At 37.5% G+C, this 27,190-nt stretch overlaps 1 protein-coding gene across 1 annotated transcript; it reads right to left on the reverse strand.

Moving 5' to 3' along the window:
• Positions 1–284: 284 nt before the first annotated feature.
• CFAP69 (cilia and flagella associated protein 69) lies at positions 285–25,774 on the reverse strand. The gene is made up of 24 exons (XM_042889125.1): positions 25,640–25,774; positions 25,427–25,489; positions 24,080–24,145; positions 23,049–23,158; positions 21,034–21,110; positions 19,489–19,587; positions 17,213–17,362; positions 16,928–17,105; positions 16,129–16,252; positions 13,995–14,043; positions 13,777–13,898; positions 13,079–13,295; positions 12,517–12,681; positions 11,670–11,788; positions 11,135–11,253; positions 9,453–9,534; positions 8,326–8,518; positions 7,568–7,705; positions 6,544–6,591; positions 5,315–5,391; positions 3,785–3,979; positions 2,731–2,817; positions 1,719–1,823; positions 285–656 (listed from the first exon to the last, which is right to left on the reverse strand). Exons 1-24 carry the CDS (start codon positions 25,772–25,774, stop codon positions 522–524), a joined length of 2,853 nt encoding a protein of 950 aa, XP_042745059.1. The 3' UTR covers positions 285–521.
• Positions 25,775–27,190: the final 1,416 nt, after the last annotated feature.

Raw genomic sequence — 27,190 nt, forward strand, 5'->3', positions numbered from 1 at the left:
GTGAGCCGTTAGCTGAAGTCCTGATGCTAAAGGCATATTCAGGAAACAAAGTGGACTTGAACAAACACCATGGGTACTTTATGCAGTGCAGATACATAATGAAAATGAAACATTGGGTCTATTTAAGTGAAGGTTCATCACCCTGCTCAAAGAAAGAGACACAAACTGCAGAGTACTGTGTGCATCAACAGAAGATGGAAACCCAAACAGTAGAACTGCTCATAGTGGATCAAGGCAACCAGACACTAGCAGACAATAGCAGACAAACCTTTAGACACAGCATGTGTTTGTACCATGCTGTATAGGATATTTTATTAGTATGTCATCCCCTTGTTTACATTAGTTATAAATATAAAAAATATAACTTTACTCTCAAGATGTTCTATGCCATTTATCAGGACTATACGAAATGTTTTATCTGTACCTAAAATAGACACACAGTTGACTTAAATATTAAAAGCACTGCTCAGAATGCTGTTTATCCTACAAGAACCTAATCTTTCTTGACTGTGTCCAGTGTTTTAACTCTTTTTGTTCTTTTTTAAGGCTTCTTCACGGTAAGGTATCTTTTTAAGAGGCAGGCCTTTATCAGCCAGTGGTCCTTCGACTAACTGAGAAGGTGTACTTCCAACAGTTACTAAGTGACCAGATCCAACCTGAAAAGCAAAATAAATGCATTGCTTGACATCCATGTTAGTATTTAAAAGAAGATGAGACTTAAACCAAGAATTGGTCTTTTGAAAATATTATTCAGAAGCTAGAGATGCATGCTGAAATTTTCTAGGTCTACTTAAATTATTATTTATACTAAAGTCACAAACTGTTCCATCAATACAAAGGAGAAGATAGAGTGATTTTATAACTTTATATACTCTGCTTTTCTGCTTTCATGTTTGATCTTACTAAAAGAAGAAAAGAACACCAAGCCTTTATTACAGTACAAGTTTGTTGTGCAGTTATTTGGATTTGTACATAATATCAGCCACAGTTTTTTGCTATATATTAACACTTAAAAATTCAAAAAAAGTACAGCCTGTTTCTCTGAACACAATTGCCTGTATCTGAAAGAGACATACTGTTTCCAGTTTCCTTAATACTCTTTATACTGAACAGGTTCATGTCTTTGAAAAGAAAACCTTTGGTGACACCTCTAACTTCTAGCCATGTTTCAGTAGGAAAAAGACAATGCCACTGTTTGAGCTTGCATGGCACACTTGTCTGGTTACTTGACTTTGACTTGGTTTGCACCAACCATCTTAGCTTCATTTTCATCTCTCACTACTGAAGATGTTTGGCAAAGAGGAGAAAAGAAGATTTTTCCACAAAAATAAACTGCCAGCAATATTTGACATTTGCCATACTTCTAAGGAATGCAGACAAGGAATTTCATCTGGTGTTGGTGATACATTCATTTTCCTAAAACACACCTGCAAATTGGTTACCTGCTTCCTTGCTTTTATCTACAGTTATTGCAATATTGACTACAGAATCATGAAGATATATTTTTGTTAAATTCTCTCCCTCCAAAGAAATGAATTATTTTATCATGAAGCCCCAAATAAAACCTAACCACGTGTTTCTCTCTACTAGCAATTTTCAGAACGTTCATATTTGTTTCTACATCTTCCAGATGCTTTCTGAAAAATATTGCTGATTAGAAGTCTTCTTTATATATGCATGTAACTACATTTTTCCATCCTATATCTTGCATTACTTACTGTTGTGCCCAAGCCTTTAATATCAGTAGAATGGACTGCTCCATTTTGAGTCTTTGATTTAGATCTGGAAGCCTCTATTGATTTTTCCTGAAGCCTTTTTGCTTTCTAAAGATAGTTAGAAAAAAAAAAGGTAAAATTGTTTTAATCAGAATGAATGATATTATTTGTATCTGTCAGAAAGTACACAAACAAAATGACAAAACAAAGGAGGTAAAAATCTGTTGGCTTTTCATTTCAAGTATTCTCCCTGTGGTTTGTGACCCTCGTGTACTGAGGACCTGAAAACAGAATAAAGGGACATGGCTTCACAGTGATCAGAAGCAAATAATCATTTCCTGAAACTCGTTGGCTTTAATCTTCCGACTGCAGCTTAATATGCTGTTAGTCTTTATCACCACAAGAGCACACTCTTGTCTTTTTTTAGTATGTCATCTCCCAGGATTCCCATATACTACATATTAACACAGCTAATCAGACCCAAGGCTATACTGTGCCACAAAAGCGTTTATACGTCCCAAATGTAAGATACCGCATTTTATTTTCTTCATTTTCATGAAGTTTGAGTCAGTCCATCCTTCAAGATTGTCAAGACCTTTTTGAATGGCAACCCTACCTCACAGCATGTGGATTGTTTCATCCAGTTTGGCATTATGCACGAAAGTGAGAAGAACGCATGCTTATCCAATATCCAGGTTGAGAATGTTACAACATTACTGTCCTGCATACAGATGTGTATATACACAGATACATGTACGTATGAATATATACATACCTATTACTGATCACCAATCTGTGTCTATAATCAGAACAGTAGAAGTACCAAAGATCGTATTGCTCTGCCAACACAGCTCAGAGTTCACTCCTCTATGTGTGAACATAACATTTACTGCATCTTCTACTTGAATAACCTCATCATTCATTAAGAAAAGCGTTAGGAACTTCCCAATTATTATAACTACACTATGAATGCACATTTTGTTCCACCAGATTTTTGTTTTGTTTTGTTTTTTACCTTCAGTGCTTCATAGTTTGATGTCCGAATTAAGAAATTTTCCCAAGATTTGTTTACCATTTCTTTCTGTTTATGGACAGCACGAATCTGTAATATAAAGGAGATTAACAAAATACAACACAAACCTCTTTCCATGAGCTGTCCTGAATTCTTTGCTTGTGCTGTTAAGATAGTACATCTATGTCCCTTTTTGTCACCTTAGCTCATCCCACTCACTTGAATTTGAATGACAGTGCTGTAGTGATACATTTGTTCTTTAAAAACTTCAGGTACACACCCCCTTAAAAACAAAAAAACCCACAAAGCTTACCTTCTGTGCTGCAAGGTAACTATTCCCTTTGTTTTCTAACACAGATGTTGGAAGAGCCCCAGATCTTTCATGACTGTTTTTGTATACGCTTACTCTCAAATGATGAATAACAGAGATGGCATCATTTCTGGTGACAGAAGTGCATGCATGACATTCCCTCCAAAACACTAGCATGAGATTTGAGACATCTGTTCCAACTGCTCTTACTTCTCAGAAGGGAGAAGAGGATGAGACAGTAGAAAAGCGACAATGCCTAATGCCTGCCTTATAACCAAGGCTGGACAATGTTTATAGCTGCTTGCTTTCAGGAGGCTAGGAAGAACAAAGCCCCACTTTAAGAAGTAATGAAGCTTTGTGAGCATTCAGCCAGAGGAGTTTAAAACAGGCTTACATTTCATTTTAAGAAACAGATATGTTAACAATAAGTACTTGAAATTGTTATCTGCTACAGACAGGTGCAACTCTTGCAGTAACATAATTAGCATTTCTCATTATACCACTGTTGATACATCACTGATAACACTGCTTTATTTTTTCATGTTACTCTTTAAATAGTGAAAAAAAATATATACAAACAGAGAACTGGGGTTAATTGCATTTAATTTAAATTTTATGCTGAAATATTAAATATCTTAAAGCAATGCATCCATTTAGGATTCTGAATATTTTATAATACAAAAATCATTATACAAGTTGACAAAAAAATTCCATGGATTTCACCTGTATAAATACTCCTTGACTTACCTGTGTGTATGTTTTTTCCTCCTCTTGGATATCTTGCTGATGATGATTTTCAAGCAGTTCAGTCTGGTAAGCAGTGACCATTTTTCCAATATTTTCTGATACTTCTGAAATAACTTTCAGTATTTCCTCATCTGAACCAATAGGTCTGAATTCTTCTCTTAGTTCTGCACACACTTCACTCCAAACTTCTCCAACCTGTAGATGGAATACACACAGCATGCTGATATTTATCTCTTTTTTCTTTATTGTTGCTTACCTTCTCAGAATCATTATGCAAGGTTAAACTTCAGTAATGCTATACCAAATGCATTCAGAGTAATCTGCCCCTAAGCCCTTCCCACCCCCAAATTCACCCCACACAGACTGGTCACCATGAATGCTGATAACTACAGAAGAAACAGAAATACAAGGTACCAAATTACAAGAGTGAAGAGTCTTGATGGCTTTTTTTTCCTGTAAAATCTCAAGTTATGCATGTTATCAGAGTAAACTGTAACATGAGACATAAACAGAAATTGGAATTATCAACTAAAGGTCAAGTATCACTAGCTTCTGAACATCTCAGCTCTCACAGACTTCTTTCCTAAGCTGAAAATTGGGCTGAATTAAAGCATCTTTTAAGCAGGATGGCCCCTACAAAACTTGTTATGAAGGGAGTGTATAAATAGGAGAGGGAACAGCCATCTATGAGGATGGATAGTGATAGGACAAGGGGGAATGGTCTTAAACTGAGAAAGGGAGGTTTAGTTTAGATCTTAGGAGGAATTTTTTCACCCAGAGGGTGGTGAGGCACTGGAACAGGTTGCCCAAGTTGGTTCTGGATGCCCCATCCCTGAAGGCATTCATCCCTGGAGGCCAGGCTGGATGTGGCTCTGGGCAGCCTGGTCTGATGTTGGCGATCCTGCAAACAGCAGGAGGTTGAAACTGGATGAGCATTGTGGACTTTGTCAACCCAGCCCATTCTATGAATCTGTGATTCTTGCTTCCTGTAGGCAAACCACTCTGATACTTTACATTTGACAATATGGATGGGTACTGAGTGTGGGTGCTGAGTGTTTACAAGGATGGGAAAGCACAGAAAAGCCTTCATCAGAATATGTTTACCGTGATCTTTAGTAGCAAAACCTGTATATATGCTGACCCTGCACAAAGAGGCAGGCCAGCTGTCCACTCCCTCCCCAGCTCCTTACCCCACTCCTATTTCTTGAGCTGGCAAGCAGTTAAAACTACCTTTTTTTTTTTTTTTTTTTTTCCTGAATTATTCTTAATTAGCATTGTTTTCTAGTCTGGTTCACTATGCAGACACAAATATTTGTAGAAATACAAAAGAAGAGCCAGGAAACGCTGGAATGATGGAGGTGGGATAATTTCCTTTGATGCCAAATACCAGTTTACAATTTTATAGAACAACAGGTGACTTGTGACATAGATTACAGCTTGTGAAGGGCTATTTCTTTCTCATATCCTGAGATAATTTGCTATTCTTGTAAAAATATATTCAATAGAAATACGTCCTTCCACAACACTCACCTTAAAGTCAATATACCGCCGTATGATAGCAAGTGTGACAAAATCCTTAGAAGACAAACCAGGCAAATTTTCAAAACCTAAAGGAATATTAATGATCTCAGTAGTGACAGTCTGATCAATTTATCTTAAAATATAACAGTCTAAAAAAGACACCACCTTATTTATATATAATCATATGCAAAATCTTCATCACAAGTACATCAGTAAGTCCCTCTTCCAATCCTGAGCAGGATTTAGGTGATAAAATCCCTCTTTTCTTAAAAACAGATTCACTTTATACCAGCTCTTCCCTTTTGAGCGGATCCAGTGACCTTCCAATTGCTTGTAAATCCAGGTTAGCGCTGGCACTTGCTATGGTTTTTTTCCTTTTCTTTTTTTTTTGTGGGACTTTGATTTGGCATTAAAGCAGACAAACAGTTGAGTGTACAGGTCACAATTTCCCCAGATGCATTTTAGCACAGAGTTTGTGAAATATCCAACAGGAGAATGGTATCACAGGATCTCCAACACCTTGTTTCAAAGCTGAGTAGTGAAGATTATTTCCACCTCATAGACTTGAGATGAACATAATGAATCCATCTTAAAAGTGTATTTTTAACAATATGTGTGAAGGAATAAGAAAGAGTAGTATGGTTGCTGGGACTACACCTCATATTTTGTGTATGCTGAACATTCATTCTACTCAGTGTTTTAAAAAACTATTTCTATATAGCCTATTAAAGCTATTTCTAGATTTCAACAGATGGTAATCTGTGTGATAACTGGAAACACAGCATCTGTTTATTATAGCATAACTACATCGTGTTTTGAAGTTAAGACATTTCATAAATAAAGATCAATTAACACCGGAACCACTCCGTTACAGGCTGCTATGAAGCATAACTACACTAAGAAAAAGATGATAGAAAAAGACTATAAGAATTCTCAGTCTTATCCACTTCCACATCATTTCAGTACTTCATAGGAGACTTTAAAAAGTACATAAGTAACATGAGAGGTATGTATAAATACAGAAGAAAGCTGGAACAGAATCGCATGCCTTTTTGATTTAATAAAGAATTCAGCTGTGATGATCCAAGATCAACATAATTAACACTAATAAGAAGTTGGGTTAAAACAGAGAAAGAACTGGCCATAGTCTGTTAGAGAAACTGAAGATGTTTTGAAATCAGCTGGTTCCTAGGGTGGCCAGGGAACTGGTTGAAAGCAGACTCAGAACTATTACTCACTATCATTGAACCCACTGAGGACAGACTTGAAAAGAACAAACATAATGTCTATTTTTAAAAAGAAAAAATTAGAAGACAAAGAACAGTGGTTAAATCCAGTTTGGGTAGCTAAATGGTAACAGTCGAAATACTAACATCCATCATGAAGTAATAAAAAAAGACCGTGTCATTCTGCCTACTATTCTGTACAGCCAAGCAAGAAGGCTTATCAAGTATCTGAACTTCAGATCAGGTTTTTAGACAAAGGTGTAATAACTATTCATATTCAATGGGCAAACAACACATAATTAGAAGAGAGTGCAGCAAATTGAAGCCAAAGAAAAGAATGCAAATTAAAATACCAGTTTGAAAAACTATTTTAAAAACACAGAATGTAATTCAGTAAGGACAAATGCAAAATTCGTAGAAAAAGTCAACTGTTCAGATCCAGATGTTAGATGACTGGAGGCTGTACAAGATCACACATATCAAGTGAGGAAATGCCATTGTGACAATAGCAATTGTTATATTATTGCCAGTATGGTTATTTACAAGATGAGAAATATAGTTCTATTAGGTTGTGAGGCTTCTGCTGGAGTGTGTTCAGTTTTGGGACATGACAGATCAAGACGAATGTGAATCAATTGAAAAGGTTCAAGAAAAAAATGATGAAAATAATCAGAGGCTATTCTAGGAAATGACAACTATGGGTAAAGAATGTAGAATGCAGTACTTCTAATGACAAGAGATAATATACGTGAAAGATACTATGTGCAGGAAAATAAATGACACAACATTTCCATGAAACTTTCAATTTGATTCTTGAAAGCTTGCTAATGGTAAGGGCAGCAAAACATTGGTGAAGTCTTGCAATCCCCATCAAAAGAGGCTTCTTAGAAGAGGATGAGCAAGCATCTAATAATAACAGACTATTGATCATCTCAAGTTCCTTTTTTTTTTAATATTAGAGACTTGATTGACTGCCAGTGAACAAGTTTTGTTTAATGACAAATATGACACTGAGAAGGCAATTCATTTGTCTTACCTAGTTTGCACAATAATGAATAAAGTTTTGCCCGTATGTTTTCTGAAATTTCCACAATGGCAAAGCTGGGACAGCTGGAAGGCATGGGGATGACCTCTTGCTCTTTCTGGAAGCTGCCAGCAATAGGCCTCTTTACATCTAAATGTTTCAAAATATAACAGCAGTTGAAGAGGCAGCATGGACAGTATGTTCCCAAAGCTATTAAGATTAGAGGAAATGCTATTTTAGTCATGGAGAAAAAAAAAAACAAAACCCACACATATCTTTGGCTTGCAGCTACTGACATTATCTTTTCTGTGGTGCCTCCTCCAAAAGAAGGTAGTTCTGTCTTAGACTGTGGACAACACACAAAACATGTCACCAATCTGCCCAGAAATTTGGTCCAGGAGATATTAATTAGCATGACTAGAGATTCGTGGTATCATGGCACTCTCCTTTTCTATTTTTACAATATATGAAGAAACACAATGTCATTTTTGGAAGAAATTAAGTAATTTTCCAGCATTAGAAAACCAGTTTAAAGTACCTGTAATGGTTCATTTTTCCCAGTTAATGTAGGAAGTGCCATCTAGCGGCCAGACTCCAATAAAACATACATGAAGTATTCTGACTTTGCTGAGCACTGCAGCATAAACGTACAAATATTACAGTTTACTCTCATCAGGATTCTGGCATCAAAAGCAAATATATATTTTTAATTAATTTATTATGTGAGCAGCTTCACTGACTAACAGTTTCACATGTATCACAAAACTTACCAGCAATCCTTCCATATCGATCACGTTGGACTCCCAAGTCCATTTCCTCCTGCCTCCATAGCTGTATTAGCAGTTTAGCTGCTGTTTGATCTTTCTCCCCCCGCCAAGCACTGATGTGAATAATGGTTTTGGGATTGTCACAAAACTCACTGAGGATCCCAAGAATTACATTGAACAAGTTTTTTTGTTTTAACTTGGTGAAGAGAAAAGGAAAAAAAAGTTTCAATTTGTCATAGCACAGAATTAATCTACATTCAGATTTAAAAAACAAAAAGAGGAATTCTGTAATAAGTAATTGAGTAAGTAGAAGCTTTTAATCACAGATATTTGCCCCCCAAAAAAGGTGTCTAAACTTTCAATCTCTCAGGGTTCTTGCCATGCAATGTTCCATAAATCAAGGAACGTGAAGGGGAATTTATGTAGGGTCATGTGAGATGCCTGTGTGTCAAATTACTTAATAGGTACCTCCAGGCTCACATGCAGATGAATTAATTCATCAATGGAGATGAATTAATGTTTTTGATGATGTGCTACTACCAAGATTTATATTCATAAGAAACAGACTCAGAAGGCAGAGGCAGTACCATAGAAGATCTGTTTTCTGTGGCCAGACCTTTGAGCAGCAGGAAAGGGCCTTCAGCTTTGTGAAATGCTTGAAGTGAAATGCCAGTGCCAGACACAAGCCACAGATCAATAAAAGTAGCTATTACACTACTTGTAGCTGTTATGTTGCATGTACAAAATAACTTTAAACGCCAAAACTTTTAAAGCCTTGAAGAGTATACTATCTCTTCTGTTACTAACTTCAATATGAAGAATGGAGGTGCTTTTCTAGCAGATATGTCATTCAAAATAAAGCATAGCTTGAGTTTCCTTGCAAAAAAATTCTCGGTAAATTTAAGACTCTCTGCCAACTGCTTATTTAACAAAAAAGATACAAGGAATATCTTTCCAGTCATTTCAGAGCAGATATCTGGTGTGCAGATTACATTCCTATCTCAGGGAATTATGCAGACTGGCCTTCTTGTCACTACTACAACAGTCTTAGGAGATACCATTAAAAATACAATTTTCCATGTTGTTTTACTACTCTTTCATTTTGTAATAAAAATAATAAAAATACCTACTGCCAGCAAATCCAGAAGGAGAAAAATGCCTTGTTGTTCTAGAAAATAATCCTCTGCAATGTAGCATCCAATGACACACGACCTTCAACAGAAATAATTTCAATATGTAAGAACATTTTTATGTTTCAGAGCATTCTACAAATATTCCATTTATTTTACTGAATTACATAAAAATACTTAGTATTCAATAAGCTTAATACCTTTAGGGAGTAGAAGAAATGATTTTCATATGCTTGCACTTGTGCATTTTCATTTCACAGAATCACACAGAATCACAGAATTGTAGGGGTTGGAAGGGACCTCCAGAGATCATCGAGTCCAACCCCCCTGCCAAAGCAGGTTCCCTACAGCAGGTCGCACAGGTAGGCATCCAGGCAGGTCTGGAACATCTCCAGAGAAGGAGACTCCACCACCTCCCTGGGCAGCCTGTTCCAGTGCTCCGTCACCTCACTGTAAAGAAGTTCTTATGCACATTTGTGCGGAACTTCCTATGCTGCAGTTTCCAGCCGTTTCCCCTTGTCCTGTCTCCACTCACCACTGAAAAGAGTCCGGCCTCGCCATTCTGCCCCCACACCTTAGATATTTATAGACCTGGATCAGGTCCCCTCTGTATACTGTTTATACTGTGTAATTAAATAGAACCTATATTACCACAATTTCTTTTCCTGTAGGTGGCACACCTTCCTCAGAGCAGCCAAGAAATTTGGCAGGTTCATTACAAACTGGATTAGAATAGAGATTTGAACTAAAACTCAGTAGAAGTGCTAACATTAAGCTATACGATATTATTGATCTGGCTCACTGCAAAGTTGTGTAAATATTCCTGCAGTAGAATCAAGAGAGTGAGACGATGAAGACTTTCTTTGGGCAACAGGGCTGGCTTCTCCCAGCTTAAACCAATCATAAAAGCAGCACTCATGATGCTATTGCTGTCTTCAATAATTTCCAGATTAATGCAGAGACTGAAGGGTTTGCCTGCATCACTGAGCTGTCTGTTCTCCCAGACAATGATATTAAATAGCTTTCTGTATATTTATCAAACGCTGACTTCAAACAAATTAACTTTTGTTTATCCTTTTGTATCTCTGATAGCAATTTTTGAAAAATTTCTAGTCCAGTATAGGCAGTATAGGCAGTCCACAAACACTTCTCATGCCTGCACAATTTTTTGCTAACAATGGTCTATAATCAATTTGTGTTTACTCTTTGAAGTAATTTAGAGACTCCAACCAGAAACTTATTTTCTGGAAAGTTTAAAGTAGCTCTGCATTGAAGTGTCAGCAGGTCCCTGAAGGCACTCAAGGCCAGGCTGGATGTGGCTCTGGGCAGCCTGGTCTGGTGGTTGGCGACCCTGCCTGTGAACGGGGGGTTGAAACTAGATGATCATTGTGGTCCTTTTCAACCCAGGCCATTCTATGATTCTATGAGGCCAATCTGTGCAGGGAGTTGTATTGCTGTGTAGGGACAGGGAATTAGACCATCTCACTGTGTCCCTGTCTAAGTAATTTATGCAAAATATCTCTGTTATTTTTGTATTCTTTTGTAATTAGTCAACACTAACTTTTACATGTTTTAAATGAAAGAAGAACCTATATTGCAGAGAAGGCCATAATACTGCAGATGAAAAATCTATAAGCTGCTATTTTTAACAGCTGCCACTGCTAAAACACTTCTTTACTAACCACAAGCAGTCCAGTGCACTGAAAAGGAGACGATTGTGGCCCAGTCCACTGTGCAGCTTCTTTGGATCCATCTGAATGAATGGGATAAGTAAATCCACTCCTTCATAGCTGAAGAGTTCCTGTCAAAAATAATTAAAGCAATACTTTTCTGAAATAATATTTACTAAGTAGCTACACATCAGAAAATCAGAAAGAAAATTTTACATTTAAAGTGTGTATGTTGTAATAAATTTGGCCTCATACTTAAACTGGGATATATTTCTCATAATAAACATAAAAGAACTATTCAGTACTGCTTATGATAACTGATAATCCCATTCTTCAACATGTTTTCATACTTTTATTAAAAACATGTAAATTAGCAACTATATAGGTGAGACACTTGCTAATGGATTTCTGAGTGATTTTAACAGCCACACATAGCGGTTATCAGCTCTGACCTTCTAGCAATGAAGTACAACTGGCATTTGCTATTGATTTAAGAAACAAACAAACAAAATATTTTCTGTTCATGATGAGGTAGAAGGATACAAACCTTTCTGTGGACATCATTTTCACAGAGAACAGACAAAATAAAGAATATATTAGCCTGGATTTCCAGCAGAACGGCATCATCTTTTTGTTCCAATTTGTTTGCTGTATACTTCAGGATATCTACAAAAGAAAACATTTCATACATGTACATGTTCTACATGGAAGTCAGAAACCTATCTGATACACGAGTTATATTGCTAATTTTGCTCTCATTAAAATCTGAATGTTTTCACAGTTTTTTATTTTTACTTTTGGTTTTGCTTTTCAGAGGAGTTTAATTTTCAGCTGAGAATATAAAATATGTTGTTTCTAGGCTTTCTATTAGACCATACTCTGAACTCCAAACAATCTTGCCTATTTGTTCCTTTCAGTGCAATTCTTTCAGAGCTGGAAAACTGATTATTGTAAGGTAAGAATTTAAAATAGTATCAGAACTTAAAAATTACATATGATAGTAGGAATTGTTACTGAAAAAAAAATCTAAATAGCAGTGATTATGAAGTTTTATACTGATTTTAATCTTCATAAAGTTATTTACTTGAAAATACACTGGTTTTGATTTTCTTTCCTCTTGATTCTTAAGAGTTGTGGGAAGTCACAGTATAGAACCAGACTCACAACAGGATTTCCTACAGACAGTACAAATAATGTGCAACAAACACGGTATAATGACAGAAATAATAGGGTCAGCTTTCATTTGATTAAAAATCAAACTACTTTTTGTATTTAGGGTGTACACACCTACACACCTAATAAAACACATTGTAAGAAAAGGCATGAAAATTCTCAGTGTCTAAAGTGTCACAATAAGCAATAATATACAGTAAGCAATAAAAAGCTTGCTTTACCCAGTAGCTGGCTAATAGCTCCCTGGTCACACAAATTAAGGCTCACAGCATCATCATAAAGGGATACAACAGATTTCAGCACTCTCAGACTGTAGCGCATTTGAGCAAGCTTGCTGCCACGACCACCTGTTCCATGGAAACTGTTACCTTGACCAAAGAAAGGATCTGTGGAGCAAACACAAAGACTATTTTCATTGGCAGACAACGTATGTTCATAATAATAACGTTCCCAGAATTTTCCATAAATAAAAAGAAGGCCTTGCCATTGCAAGTAAGCTAAAACAAGCAAACAAATATCTTACTGCTAAAAAAGCTTCTTGATTGAAATAGCCTATTAGGAAGCCATTTTATGAAGGGCTATACTATATGCCAAAAAAAAAGTTTGATTTTGATTAACATTGAAAATTATTACAGTTTTTTTTTTAAAATTTATTTTTACTTTATTAGGTTAATAAGGGGCTTCTTCAAAGTTTTCCATCTTTCCTTTCTGCCAAAGAAATTAAGGTCAGGTGAGTTGTGTGCTGAGGTTACTGTGGTACGAAAGCCATGAATGTCTACTAACCTTGACCTATACACCACTCTAGAAACATAAGGAGAAGAGTATTTGCTTGGCAAGACAAATATTTATCAATTAACAAGGGAGCCACTGAAGCTAAAATAGCAATTGCATGAAGCTGTAATTCCTCATATTGGGCAGCAGACCAGTCATGAAATCCAGGCTTTTTATGTGGTTTTACATAATCCAACAAAGCTGGCATCACATCATTTTCACTGAGAAGCTGCAGATTCAAAAGAGAAAGAGACAGCTTACAGGTTTCACATGCAAGTAAGAAAAATCTTTATAGTTTGCTTTATCTATCCTACATTAAAAAAAAATTATTTTTTATTGGGAAAGGATGTCAGGAACAGTACAAGTACAGACAAGCTGTGTTTATACTCTGTAGCATTCCCAAAATCTGTGGTTTGTAAAACTTTATTATGCTCTTCAATTGTATCTCAATAATGCTTTGCAGCCACTTGTCAGCTCATTTTTCTAGCACGATCTAGGTTTGCAGCTTCTCTAAAACAAACCACACTCTGCTTTCAAACAGCAAACTTGGCTTGAAGTTACATATAGTGTCTAGTTTTGAATTCTTCATTTAGAGAACAGTTTGTTTCAGTTTACTAGACTATGTCAGATGAACAGATAAATAGAAATCGTGAATTTTTTACTTATTTTCTTTTTTGGCTTACTGTATCTTCTGTTATCTTAGAACTTACCTGTACAGCATGCGGGTCTTTAGAAAAGATCCCTATTATGTTAAACAACAACTTCTTCATCTCAAAGTCTTCGTAAGAGTAGGTAAGTTTAAGACCTTTTAACAAAGGATTGGGAATTTTAGCTGTGAAGGAAATCGATATGTTAATAGATACATTCTGACAATATTTCAATTAAAAGAAAAAAAAATAATGTGATTACATAGTATGAAACTTCTTACCTTCAGTAAATGTTGCAAGTACTATTAACAGCATTGTAAATCCACTTTCCTAGTAGGCATTCAAAAATAAATACATTAATTGAAACAAATTGCTGTAAAATTAAAACTGATTATTTAATTTTGTTTTCTCTTTTTCTTCAGAACATAGAATTTAATGTATTCTATAGCAAAATACAGAATTTTATCAAAGAGTTCAATTTGGACACTGTACAATACTTATTAACAATTCTTTAAAGCCATGTCTCACCCAGCAAATCTGAACTTGTATGGGGAAGTCCCAAACACATGTGCTCACTATTGTAATCTACCACACAGGAGAACAACATTCTCAGTGCTGTGAGATTGAGGCTTTTTTTCTTTTCTTTTCTTTCAAAAAGCATTTGTGCACACAGAACTTTGTACATCAAGGTCATCACAACATACAATTTCAGCTTCAGTGCTTTACAATTAAGCTTACGAAAACTGCATGTATGAGCAACTTGGATTTACAAATATGATAGTGCTACTAGACAACCAGAAGGATAATCACGTCCAATATCACTATGGACAACAGGGGTTGTCCACAGAGCACACTGGAGACAAAAGAGCTGTTTCTAAGAGGATTGGAAACCAGGTAAATGCAGTTAGTAGGACACTGCTCTTGAACAAAAAACACATTAAGTTGGCCTCAGCACTCATGCAAACTCATCACAGGGCCTTCCACCAGCACACAGCGTGAACAGAGTTCACACTATTTATTTTTAGTACAAGGACTTAAAATGCCATGTCTTTGTTATTGTTTCTTGTAGGAAAAAAACTGCCTTGTTTCTGCAGCCATGTAAACAATTTGAATGCTTTAGACATCAAATATCTTTCTGCAATAGTATGACAGACATTCCTTGATGTGAGTGATAAAATGGAAAAACGGAATGAAGAATCTGTAATCTTCACATAGACTATAAAATCTATTTGGCAATATAGTCAAATAGGAAAATTCTGCAGAGGCTTAGATATGAATTCCCTGAAAATAACCCATTCCTGAACAGCCAGTTGATCAGCACAGACAGTAATTTGATTACTTAGTCATTCTGCTTTTATGCCAGCATCCTAAATCTCAACTGTAAAGCAAGAGAGTTGTATGGGAACTGCTGAGTCACGGCCTGAACCTCTGATTGATCACCTGAGGCGAGCCATGAGTCAGCCAGAGGAGCACAGGTGAAGGCAATTCTCCTGTGCTGCCGGAAGGCGGGGAGCCAGGCTGCACCCCTCCTGGACCTATTTAAGAGCTGGCTACCAGAGGGGAAGGATCTCTTCTGGAGATTGCCTCTCTTGGTGTTTTGTGGTGAGCTCAGCTGAAGGGTAAGCTCTTCTGCCTATTCTCTTTTTGTGATCGTTGTCTACTTTGTCTAACTCTCTTGATTGTGTTGTGATTATAACATCTTGATACCTATTGATTATACAATTATATTGTGATTATAACATCTTGATATCTATTGATTATACAAGTGTGAAAGAATATCAACAGCCATAAAAAGTTGCCTTCAATCAGGTTCCTCATGAAAACTCTGGCATGAAAACATTCTGAAGCAAAAGAATGATGCATCTTCTTTTTAGACAAGTCATGGTAATGCATTTAGGGCTACATTTAGATGATGTGGTTTTAGAGAGAATTTATCTGTCTCGTTAACTGGATCTAGTCAATTTTCTTTTCAGCATCTTATTTAAATCTGAGGTCATTTCTTACAAGGCTAAGGTACTTTGGTTAAATTTGGGCTATCTAAATACAGCTGGTACTTTTGTATCTTCAGACAACAAATAAAACATAGTGCAAAACTCACTGTTACAGAATGGCACATCTGAGAACATGTACAGGAGCTAACTTTTGCACATTATTAGCTAGCTTCCTAAGTACCAAATAAAGTTGATGCTAGCATACCAGACTAATGACATACAGATTTGTAATCTCTCTGAGATAGAAGGAACAGCAAAAAGAAAAAAGATTCCTGGCTTAACAGACCTAAGAGCTAAGCACTGAAGACAGATTTTAACAAACAGAAGCTTAACAGTGAAAACTATTTAAATATTTAGAACTATTTAAATATACAATAGAAAAGGAAAAGTTACCAGCCTTAAAAATACAATTATGAATACTTACAATCATAGATGCTGCAGAGTTTTCAGCTACTAATGTGGCAATCACCAGGAGGTCGTTCCTTAGCTGACGATCAGAATGGCGAAAACCATTTATGAGCCGGTCCACAAATGCTTCCTTCATTGCACTTACAATAAAGTGAAAAGCATTTTACTCTCTCCGTATCCTAATTTTAGACAGCTCTAGATATAAGGATCCTCATTCAGCATCATACTTTTCAAAGTCTTATTGTTAAACAACAGAATATGAAATGAATTCTTACGTGTACCACTAGAAACACAATTTAAGCATATATGCACCTTGCATACAATTTGTATTTCAAATTGCATCTTCTATTGTATGTGTTATAATGACTTACTTAATTGAAAGACATAATGCTTATTCAATTGTGGATGCTGTTGAGTGGTTATTGAGAAGAGATGATACAATCCCAAGTAGCAAAACCAGTGTAATTCACTGAGAACTCATTACCTACCTCAGCAGAAGATTTAAAACAAAGCCTCAGATGCCATAATACAGACTTTCTTACTAATTTTACCACAGAATCATGGAATGGCTTAGGTTGAAGATTATCTAGTTCCAACCACCTGCCAAGGGCAGGGTTGCCAGCCAGGGTTGATCAGGCTGCCCAGGATCCCATTCAACTTGGCCTTGAATGCCTCCAGAGATGGGGCACCCACACCTTCTCAGGGCAACCTGTTCCATCACCCCACCACCACTTATAATTATGCAACACAATAACAGTGCTTTAGGTTTCTCCAAAATTACAACAGTAATTCATAAAATGCTTCACTGTACTTACTGTATACATTCCAAGCTACTGAGTTGATTAACAACTTCTTCTTTTGAGGTATTTTCTAGTAGATTCCATAAGATTTCTGATGAGCGGAACACCAGCTGTCCTGAGGGATCAGTGCCATTTAGATACAAACAGAGTCTGCTGGCTGCTTGAGCCTTCATCATATGTCTGCAATTTACTCCTGAAATTATGAAAATCTGAACAATTAATTCTAAGTAGGTCAGTCATTCTTCTAGAGAACAAATGATCAAGGATAGTAAGACTGTTGAAAGAACAATCTGTACTAACCAGAGCTGGAGAGGTGCTCAAGAGCTTTAAGAACCCACAACTTCTCAGTAAGTTGATTTTCAACTAATGCTAGAGATAAAACAAGAGTTTCTGCTAATCCTCCTAATTCAGCCATCTGAATCTTATAGTTTGCACTTGTTGGCTGGTAACCTGCACATAGAATAGGTTTTATTACAACACAGTAAATTCAGATTTTTGGTTACTTCATGAATCATTCATCCTTTATCAAAAAAGGATTGAGATGGGAGTGGCGTATTTCTTTAGATTTAAATCAATGGAAAAAAATCTAATAAAACACCGGGAGCTGATTATATCTGAGTATTAACAGTGCCTAAAGCATACTCAATAGACTTACCTTCTAGAAGACTAAAATGTTATATAAATACATAAATTGCTTTCTAGAATGACAAGAGCGAAACGATGTGCAGGGAGAGGTCTTCCTTCTTCAGGTCATGCAGCATGTGCTGGTGCAGGACCTAGTTCTTTTCTTTAGTCTCTGCACTAGAATTAATGCCTTCCACTATCATATTACTTAAAGCATGTGAATCCAAACTTTGATTTACATGTCTGAATTTCTAATGCATCCCTGGTTTTACTTTTGCCCATGAACATGGGAATCCATATTTTATCACTGAATTATAGAGGAAGGGGAAGCGCAGAGAATTTACATTTACACATGTTAACTTGTGAATGTAAAGTGTTTCTTAAATAGCTTAAATATATATATATAAAATAACACAAAACGCAAATAACACACATAGTGAAAGGCTGCTTTAATTAAGTATAAACTCTCATAGGTTCTAAATGGTATCGTTTTATAAATAAGAGATCCTTATGGACTGCTCTAGGAAAATATCAGCTCAATTTCTGAGGGAAAGTTTCAAAAGATCCAAGGAAATATTAGCAATTGTGAAAAAGTACAGTAGATAAAACAGAATATCACTGCAACACTGTCTGGCATGCCAGCATCCAGCGCATTCAGCAATAGCAGCCTCCCACATCTCAAAAAACAGAGCAGACCAGAAAAAATTACATGTGGCAAGGTAACAAGTATTATTAAAGGCACTGAAAAGCTTACATACTAACAAGTTCAAACAGATTTGCCATCTTGACCTAGTAAATATGTGAATAAGAGTGGATAGCACAGACACATAAAATGAAGAATGCTTAGAGATGAATTTGATTCACAAAGTCAGACTGAAATACTTTTTTTTTTTTTTTTAATGAGATACCTAAATCTGGAGAAGAAAAATAAAATCTCTCTGTATTTTAACATTCAATTATGTTGATTGAATTATTCATAGACACACAGCTAAATGCATACATAGGCACACACACCTACATGCTTGTAGGACTTGGAATCTCTCTTGTAAGTTAAGAACAGATTTAAATGCTTCCATGCTTCCAGAACCTTGTGAGGGCGGTTGCAGTGACAGTTTCCTTAGGCCTCCAGAAATAAATGATGACTAGCCAGAGGGCCCAGGAGCTAATGCTACACCATGGGAACACAGCAGGGGGGCATACTGAAGTCCAGCACGCTACCTCAGCTGCGCTCTGGATCCACACTGCACCAATTCTCACCTGTAGCTTGGCCACATTACAACCTAGTATTGCCTTCCAGCACTGATCATGTGCACCTCTAAGAGGGGATTCATGCCTGACTTTTTCTTGTAACAGACTCTGACGTCGTCATAAGGAATAAATATAGTGCATTCTGACTAGTTTGCATACATATCCATACTGCACAGGATCATGCCTGAGCTCATCTGCAGCCATACCCAGCCTCTTTCTGCAGATAAGTTCCATAATTTATTCAGAGCCTATGCTGAAATGTTTCCATAAGGACATGATTAAAATTAGATGGGTTCAGAAGTTGCTCCCTTATGAGCAACGCAAGAGAAACCAGAGTTGCTACATATACATAGCTGAAAATTATGTTTCCTTTCTTATAAATCTGGTCCTAATTAGTCTTTTTTCCTCTATTACCCATTTTTTCAGAGAGCTTGTGACTGCTTCACATCTTCTGAATACTACTTAATCCTAGTTGTATAAATGTAATAAATAATTCATTGCACACTGATGAAATAATTTAATACTTTGAGTATGCATGTCTGTAAAGATGTATTAATTGTACACTCAGCAATGCTACATACTTATATAAGAGTGACTATGGTTATATAGAAAAAAAATCACCTAATTAAAGGATCTATTTCAAACTAGCTGGCTACAAACACAGATTTCTTCTGACGCTTCTTCTTGAAAACACTGTGCCTTACCTGGAAGTAGTTTTTTTGGCAGCTCCATCTTATAAAAGCTAATTATACACTTACAGATTTGTATTCTAACTCGAGAACTTGGCACCCTCATCAAACAACCTGCCAGAAACAGAAAAACAAAATAATGTACAAAGTTAATAATTGTACAAAGTTAATAATTGTTATAGAAATTCACCATCATTCCATTTTCAGTACTTTGCGTTTCCTCTGGCCATACCCCCTACAAATCTTTCTATTTTGCGAGCAGTTGGATTATAAAATACTCCAGGAACCAAAACCCCAACACTGAATACGACAAAGTAGCCTTGGAGGAGCAACATAAGTTTTATCCAAAAGTGACCTCCTCTGCTTTATGGCTACAGATCCTTGTGAGACAGGATGTTGTTCCAGAAGGTACTCAGGAGAAAGCTACTACACCAGGCTGCTGTCATCATGTCAGACACTCTTCAAGCAGCCATGATATGACACAGTGGGAGCATGAAAAGCATTCCTTTTCCACACGATAAAAAGAAACCCTGTGAGACCTACAGGGCCCAGCATAGATCATATACATAAAATTTCAGATTTTAGTATCTCTTTTTGGACAGGCTACCCTAAGGAGAATCTGGAACTATCTGAAGCCCACAGCCCATTCTTTTATCTATCTGGGAATATGAAAATGAAGACTTAAGAATGATTTCTTTGTCATCGATGTGAAGGACAATCTTTCTTCCATTTGTGATAGGCTGATTGTGCTACCCTGTACCATTAGAACCATTAGAATTAGATGGATACCTTGCCATCCATACTATTGATGGAATCTTTACCATCAGGTGAGTTGATAAGTCAGTATTGCTTCACATACTGCTTTTGATCTACAAGACTTGCAATACTTCCTTTGAAAATCACAGATATCACATGCAAGGTCATTTAACAAGATACTGTGGTACTTAGATGTCCAGTGACACTGATAGATGAGTTTGACACTTTTTCCTCTAAAGCTCTCTTAAAATGGATAGAAGCTTAAAGCTCAGATACAAGCCAAAGGTTAAGGTCAGGAACTGCTGCTCCTAGTAAGGCACAGCATTACACTGACTTGCTGTACTTTGCCTTTGTAGGTGATAAAACTCAGGCTTTCAGGTTTTGAAGGCAGAAGCTGAAATTTAAGAGTTACTGTTTCTAACATCTTTATTCCATTTGGTTTCAAAGACTAAAAGGAACATATTCCCCTTATCCCAGACTTCAGTGTAGTAATACACACATTTCTCAGAGCAAACAGCAATCAAACAAGTTTGAATCAAACAAGTTTAGTTCTTCAACTGTATTGATAAAGTTATCTCACACAGCTTCTGACACTGGCAAACAGGTAACTGCTAGCTAATCCCTGGGTTAGCTGCACAGCAAAATAAGAGTGGTATCTAAATACTAAAAAGCACAGAGCACTGACTGAATAATCAAAATAAATGATGTGCACTTACTACAGAAGTAACAAGCAATTAAAATTGTGATAATAATTCAGTTCATTTTATATATTGATGGTCTTATGGCATCTCAGTCTACACTCACCAAGTTGTGCAATGGATTTTGAAACTGCCGCAGAATAGTTTACTTCATCTGATAATTTCTTTTTTTGAAATGGCAAACTACAAAATGAAATAAAGAAATATTACAAGCATGTTTAAAATACTGCAGAAGAATATTTTAATATACCACCAGGAAAGCTCAACGTTTTTTTTTCTCTCCTTCCTTCAAGCATTTTTGCAAACCTGGACACTTTTTGCAAGACAAATACATCCTCTGCCATGCTGTTTCTATACTGAGAGCTCCAGTTCCACAATTTGGCAACTTCATTTTGGCAAACAGTAGTAGGTATTTCACAGAGAACATTTCCATAATTCATATTTGGTATAATCAGAAATTCTTTGAACAAACAAATGTCAGTTAAGTGTGGAAGACGGAATCCTCGAACAGAGGTACTATCAAGCTATTGCAGAGTCTCACTATGAAGAGATATAAGCAGAGATGGAAAACAAGATCATATCCCCGGGCAAGACCTCTAGAAATAGATGAAAATAAAACCAATAAACTGACTCAAAATAGTCCAATTACATATTCATTTTTAAAAACAGGATATTAAGAAATATCCAATAACACTTGCAAAATACTCAAATATGACATAAACATGTAAGAGCTAAAAATTCCTTAAGAGTACACATTACAATACCATGCTGAGGTCTGTGCTGCTCACAGTGCAGAAACAGCTTTCCGGTAGGTTTACCTCTGTAAACACAGCCAGAGAAAAGGAGAGATCGAGTAATAGAATAAATGTGTGGGGTGGGGAAGGGTGGGGGAAGAAAAAGACACAGACACTGAAATAAGCGGGAAGACAGGCAAATAGCTGCAGCTACAAAAGAAGTGGAAAATTCTGCTATGAGAGTTCTAGTATCAAAAAGGAATTGTTAAATTGCAGCTCCTCCCCTAGTTTCAGGCTTCTCTTTGTCATGTTAAGTAATGAATTGTGGGGGAACTTCCATAATATAAAAATTAAAGTAAAACCCAAGGGCACAATCATTCAAAATATATAAACATAACTAAAGTTGCTGAACTACTACAAAAAAACTACTACTACACTACTCACAACTACATTTCATTGACTCTGTATCTTCATTCCCAGTTTTGCCACGTTTCTGGCACACACACAGGGAAATGAACCCCCGTGATGTATTTTCTCATTCTCCACTGTGTGGCAGCAAAGTAAAGCAGTATATCTGCTTTTTGAAGTAAAAGATTCAGCTCAAAAATGTTATGTTTACTAAAGCCAACAGCTGAAAGAAAGCTATGCAAAACCCTTTTTGAATACCAGCTCACTCATTTACTACATGGCATAATTTTTCTCTTCCTTGTTCTCACCAATTGTAATAGCTGACTAACTTGTTACAGAAAAGTCCATGAGCAACTTATAATTTACAAGTTCTTCAGAAGAAGGAGACAGGTATGGACAAGTATGGTAACACCTGAACTCTATTCTACTAGTAATTTGCAGTACAGTATGACAATGAAGATGTTAAAAGTTTATAAAACATGTTCGTAAAGCAACTTGAAATCCTTCAATTGCCATAACATTTCCTCTTTTGCAACATGGCCTGTCATTTCCCAAAGCTTACCTTCAGCTATTTAAGTGTCAGTTTTTTTAAACTCACTGAGAAAGCTCGTTTGAAACATCAAAACACACTTCAGCAAGATTTAACAGCTGAATCTCTTGAGGGCAGCAGCCCTAGAATAACTTAACTGTAGGCAATGAAGCACCTTGGGGAATCTTACTTCCAAGTAAGCTGGAAGTTTTGCATGATGTAATATGTGGCTCCACTGATTCTTGGCTCCTGAATTGTGCCTTTCATGCCAGTAGAAAATGGACTCAAGGTAAAAACTGTTCATGAAAAGGAAGGGTGACATAATAGATACCTTGCAGAAGTAGATGCCTTCTATTGCAGGTGCCATAGGAATACAGGAGTTCTTTTAGAAACTGTATGAATGTGTTAACAAGTAGTGTTTGAAATCTATAAAAAGGCTTAGATACTTACCCACATAACTTTATAAGTTCACATACGGGCTCAACGAAAGCTTCTTGTTCATTCACTTTTTCTGCACACAGGTTAAGAATGTCCATTATTTGTGTTAAATCCTTAATGGGCTTTTAATTTAAAGCTAAGGAAATCCAAACGTTTGTTTTGCTATGAATTAAATGAGCTTGGAAACTGTATCATATTTCAAAGACAGAACTAAGAACAACCAAAGCCAGTGCTTTTAAAGTTAGAAGAGTAAAATGAAGCTCGTGAGTCTACACTTTGATCTTTGGAAGCAGCCTTCCTTTTACAGAAGTGAAACTCCCGCAGGTCTCATTTAGCTTTTTTCTCAGCTGAACTCACTGGAAGTTCAAAACTGGGTATCTAAAAATATAGGACAGAAACATCATTTAGGTAGATCTAAAAATCATTTAGGTAGATTTATCTACCTAAATTCTGTCTGAAGCAGCATTGTGGTATTTAAATCCTTTCCTATTCTAGTCCCATAAAGCTTGAGAATATGAACCTAAACATACATTATCAAATTTAGAGGCACAAAATCAAAACAGAACTGGTCACTGGAACTTAGAAGTTACTGCAAATCAACTTACTCATGAATACTCACTGTAAGTGCTTAGCCACAACTCAATTATGAAGTAATCTGAAAGCTAAAATCATTGTGGCAATTAATTGAACTGTATCAAATTAATCACATTTTTCCAAATGCCCACATTTTCCCTAGTACTTCCAATTACTCCCTTCAATTTTACTGAAAACATACAAAAGTTTCAGATGAATAGTCTTCGTTTTTCTTCAAAGACTGTAAAGCTGAGATTCCTCTATTTAATATTGTAGCAAATGAATCAGGCATGCAGGAATCCTGCTATCCTAACAACCTCAGCTGTATGTGCATAAGATCATTGACGAGAACACACTTGGGTTATCACTGCTCTTCGTGTAGAAACAAGAATGGTTTGCTGAAAAGACAGACTATTACCATACATAGCACACCACAACTTTAGTATTCTACAGAGTGGCAAAAAGGATACAAGCCCATTTTCAAAAGACTTGACTACCTTCTTGAGAACTTTCAGCTGCTCATCTTCCAAATCACTCTTAAATATAAGAATGGAAAGTAGCTTTTAATTGCAGTTTGCCTCAGAACATTAAATGATTATATTTGTCCCCTTTGATTTTAAATGAAAGTGGAAACCAGATTAAAAAGTCACAAGACACAATGAAAAGCGCTTTGCAAGAGGATTAAATTCTTCATCAAGCCACAAGCTCTAAATACAGAGTTTGTAACTAAAGAGACTTTAAAACTGCATCTCTTGTTCAAATGTGTGAGCTCTTTCTACTACATTCTTTGGAATTTTGTGAGAGCATACTACAAAAACCAAACCTATATTTCCCATGACATAAATGTGAATAAATGTAGCTATAAATTGCTTGGAATGGAGCTCTACCGCTGTTAGGAAACTGCCTGCAAATATGAAGTTAGAAATGGCTATGTCAGTTTGCCAGGGCACGCAGTATTCATTCCAGCTCTCCTGAGCACCTTCACACTGAGCAAGAGCACTGCAAATTGAGGCAGGCCAGAAAGTTATGTCAGGAGACTACAAGCCCAGAATCCTGAGGGCATTTCATCAGATACTCCATATTGCGTAGAGAAGCATCAAACTACACCATCCAGAATATTCTTCAGTCTGTAAGTTTATTCTGTGTCAAAAGGGAAATAAAAAGACATGGACTAGTTCTCAGTAGGACTTAAAAAGTGCTATAAAAGCACCAATCAGTTCTTATTTGAAGAATATAAATTATTAAGTTTTCAGATCAAAGTGACTAATGGCATAGTGACTTCAGCCTGTCAAATCTTTCTGCAAACACAAAAGACAGTCTGGTAGGCTATGAGATACTGTTCTCCTGTGTGCCCAGGAGGTTGTATTTGCTGTTGAATGCTGAACTTTGAATAATTATACTTCTGGATCACTAGCAGTTAACCTGGGGGTTTGGATAAATTTCTGACATACTTTCAGTAAGTCTGTATGTACTTCCATTTTTCAGGTATGGGCTTCAGCAGTCTAAAACTCCAGGTAAACCAGTAACTGTACATCTAGCTCCTGAGTGAGCATTTGTCTCTTTTGGAAAAGTGTCCCTGTAAAGATACACAGGGATATTTAACAGACAAAAAAAACTCATAGGTACAATTTTCCATTAAAATGTCTATCTTTAGAAGAAATGCTATAGCACAGCTAGCTCAGCTTTGTGCTCTGAAGCCCCAGCCACCAAAGCAGGTGGTTTCCTGGGGGCAGGTACAAACGTGGTTGTGTCAAATGCTTTTCTACACCTCGTTATTGCCAGTGCAGCAGAAACAACGTTCTCTCGGCCTTACTCACGGAGCTTGCATCTTCCAGCAGCTTGATGGTGCGGTTCAGATCCACCGGCCCCACCTGCGTCTCCTGGAAAAGTCACACTTCTTAGGCATGGCTGTTAGACCGCGCTTGCAAGGTGCTTAGACCCTAAATGTGCAAGCGCCACCTTATTCCAACAGCAAAAGACACGCGGACGCAGGATAACGTGCGTGCGGGGCCGGGCTCCGGGGAGCTCACCTGCACGGCGTCTGAGGCGGCCCTGCGCCGCTCTCCGCCGCAGCGAGAGGGACCGAGGGCCGGGGACAGCCCGGGGGAGCGGGCCGGGGAGCAAGAGTGTGCCCGTGAGCCGGGGGGCTTGGCCAGGGAGGCCATGGAGCCGGCTGCCACCCGTCCGCCGCAGCGCGGCCTCCGCTGTTGCCATGGAAGCGGAGCGGCTCCGCCTCCCGGCACCCGGGGTAAGGCCCGGCTGGGCGGCCCTGCGCCTATCAAAACAGGTGATAGAGGTACGGACAGATCAAAAGTCTTTGGCTGCAGGGGTGGCTGATATTAACATCGGCTTTCATTAACAAGTAATTTTTAACTCCTGTGGCAACAAAGAAATATTTGAGTATGGCAGTAGGTTTATTTAGAAGCTGTGGTAGCTGTTCAAATCTCCTGATGGTTTTTATAGGAAAAGAAATGAAAGATGAGAAGAAAAAGAAAGAAACCTTGATGACTCCAACTACAACCACAGCACTTCTTGCTCTCTCTTCCCAGCCTGCGTGCTACACCACACATATAATACCTGCCCTCTTCAGTAATATGTAATAAGTGTTTACTCCTCATGTATGCTATACAGCTCTCCTTCCATCACGGTGAAAATACTCAGCATAGCAGGTGAGAACTCCAAGCTAAATGCTTACAGGAAACTCAGTGACATCAGGCTGGTGGCCACCCACTAGTGGGGTTCCACAGACCTCCAGTTTGGGGCCAGTTCCCTTTAATGTTCTCATAAACAACTTGGATGAAGAGCTCAAAGGAATGCTAAGTAAGTCTGTGAGCAACACTAATTGTCACCAGTGTTTATAAATATCTCATCGCTGTTTATAAATATTTGAAGTGCGGGAGTCAAGTAGATGAAGCTAAACTTTTTGCAGTGGTGTTCAGCAACAGAAAATGGGGCAACGGGTAAAAACTTCAACACAGGAAGTTCCACGCAAACACAAGGAAAAAATTTGCTGCCAGAGTGACAGAGCACTGGAGCAGGCTGCGCAGAGAGGTTGTGGAGTCTCTTCTCTGGAGATATTCAAGACCCACCTGGATGCCTACTTGTGTGACCTAACGTAGAGCACCTGCTTCAGCAGGGGATTGGATTTGATTATTTCTTAGAGGTCCCTTTCAATCCCTACAGTTCTGTGATTCAGTGATTCTGTGAAAACAGGAGGTGTTGTTGATTCCTCTGAGGGTAGGAGAGATCTTGCAAAAAGATACTGGCAAACTGGAGAGCTGCACAATCACCAACTGCATGAAGTCTAACAAGAGCAAGTGTCCAATTGTGCTGCTAGGATGGGGCAACTCAGTGTATATACAGACGGAGGGACAAGAGGGTGGAGAGCAGCCCCATGGAAAAGGATCTGGGGCAGTTCTGGGGGAAAACATGAGACTGCAGTGTGCCCTGACAGCCAGAAGGTCCAGCCGTACCATGAGGTGCAGCAGGCCCAGCACTGCAAGTGGGTGAGGGGAGCGGTGGTCACCCTGGTCTGCATGGTCTCACCTCCAGCACTGGGTGCAATTTGGCTGCTACAATAT

This window comes from Lagopus leucura, unplaced genomic scaffold (assembly GCF_019238085.1).
Source record: "Lagopus leucura isolate 7727_CA_CO unplaced genomic scaffold, USGS_WTPT01 Super-Scaffold_100157, whole genome shotgun sequence".
NCBI classification, from domain to species: Eukaryota; Metazoa; Chordata; class Aves; order Galliformes; family Phasianidae; genus Lagopus; species Lagopus leucura.

Excerpts from the sequence above, each read along its gene's own strand:
- CFAP69 (XM_042889125.1), bottom strand. The coding sequence starts at position 25,774 with ATGGCCTCCCTGGCCAAGCCCCCCGGCTCACGGGCACACTCTTGCTCC. Across the intron at positions 7,706-8,325 it reads TCGATATGGAAGGATTGCTG|ATGTAAAGAGGCCTATTGCT; the intron begins GTAAGTTTTGTG and ends TGAAACATTTAG. Across the intron at positions 5,392-6,543 it reads CCTCAGTGGGTTCAATGATA|GTTTTGAAAATTTGCCTGGT; the intron begins GTGAGTAATAGT and ends ATATTCCTTTAG.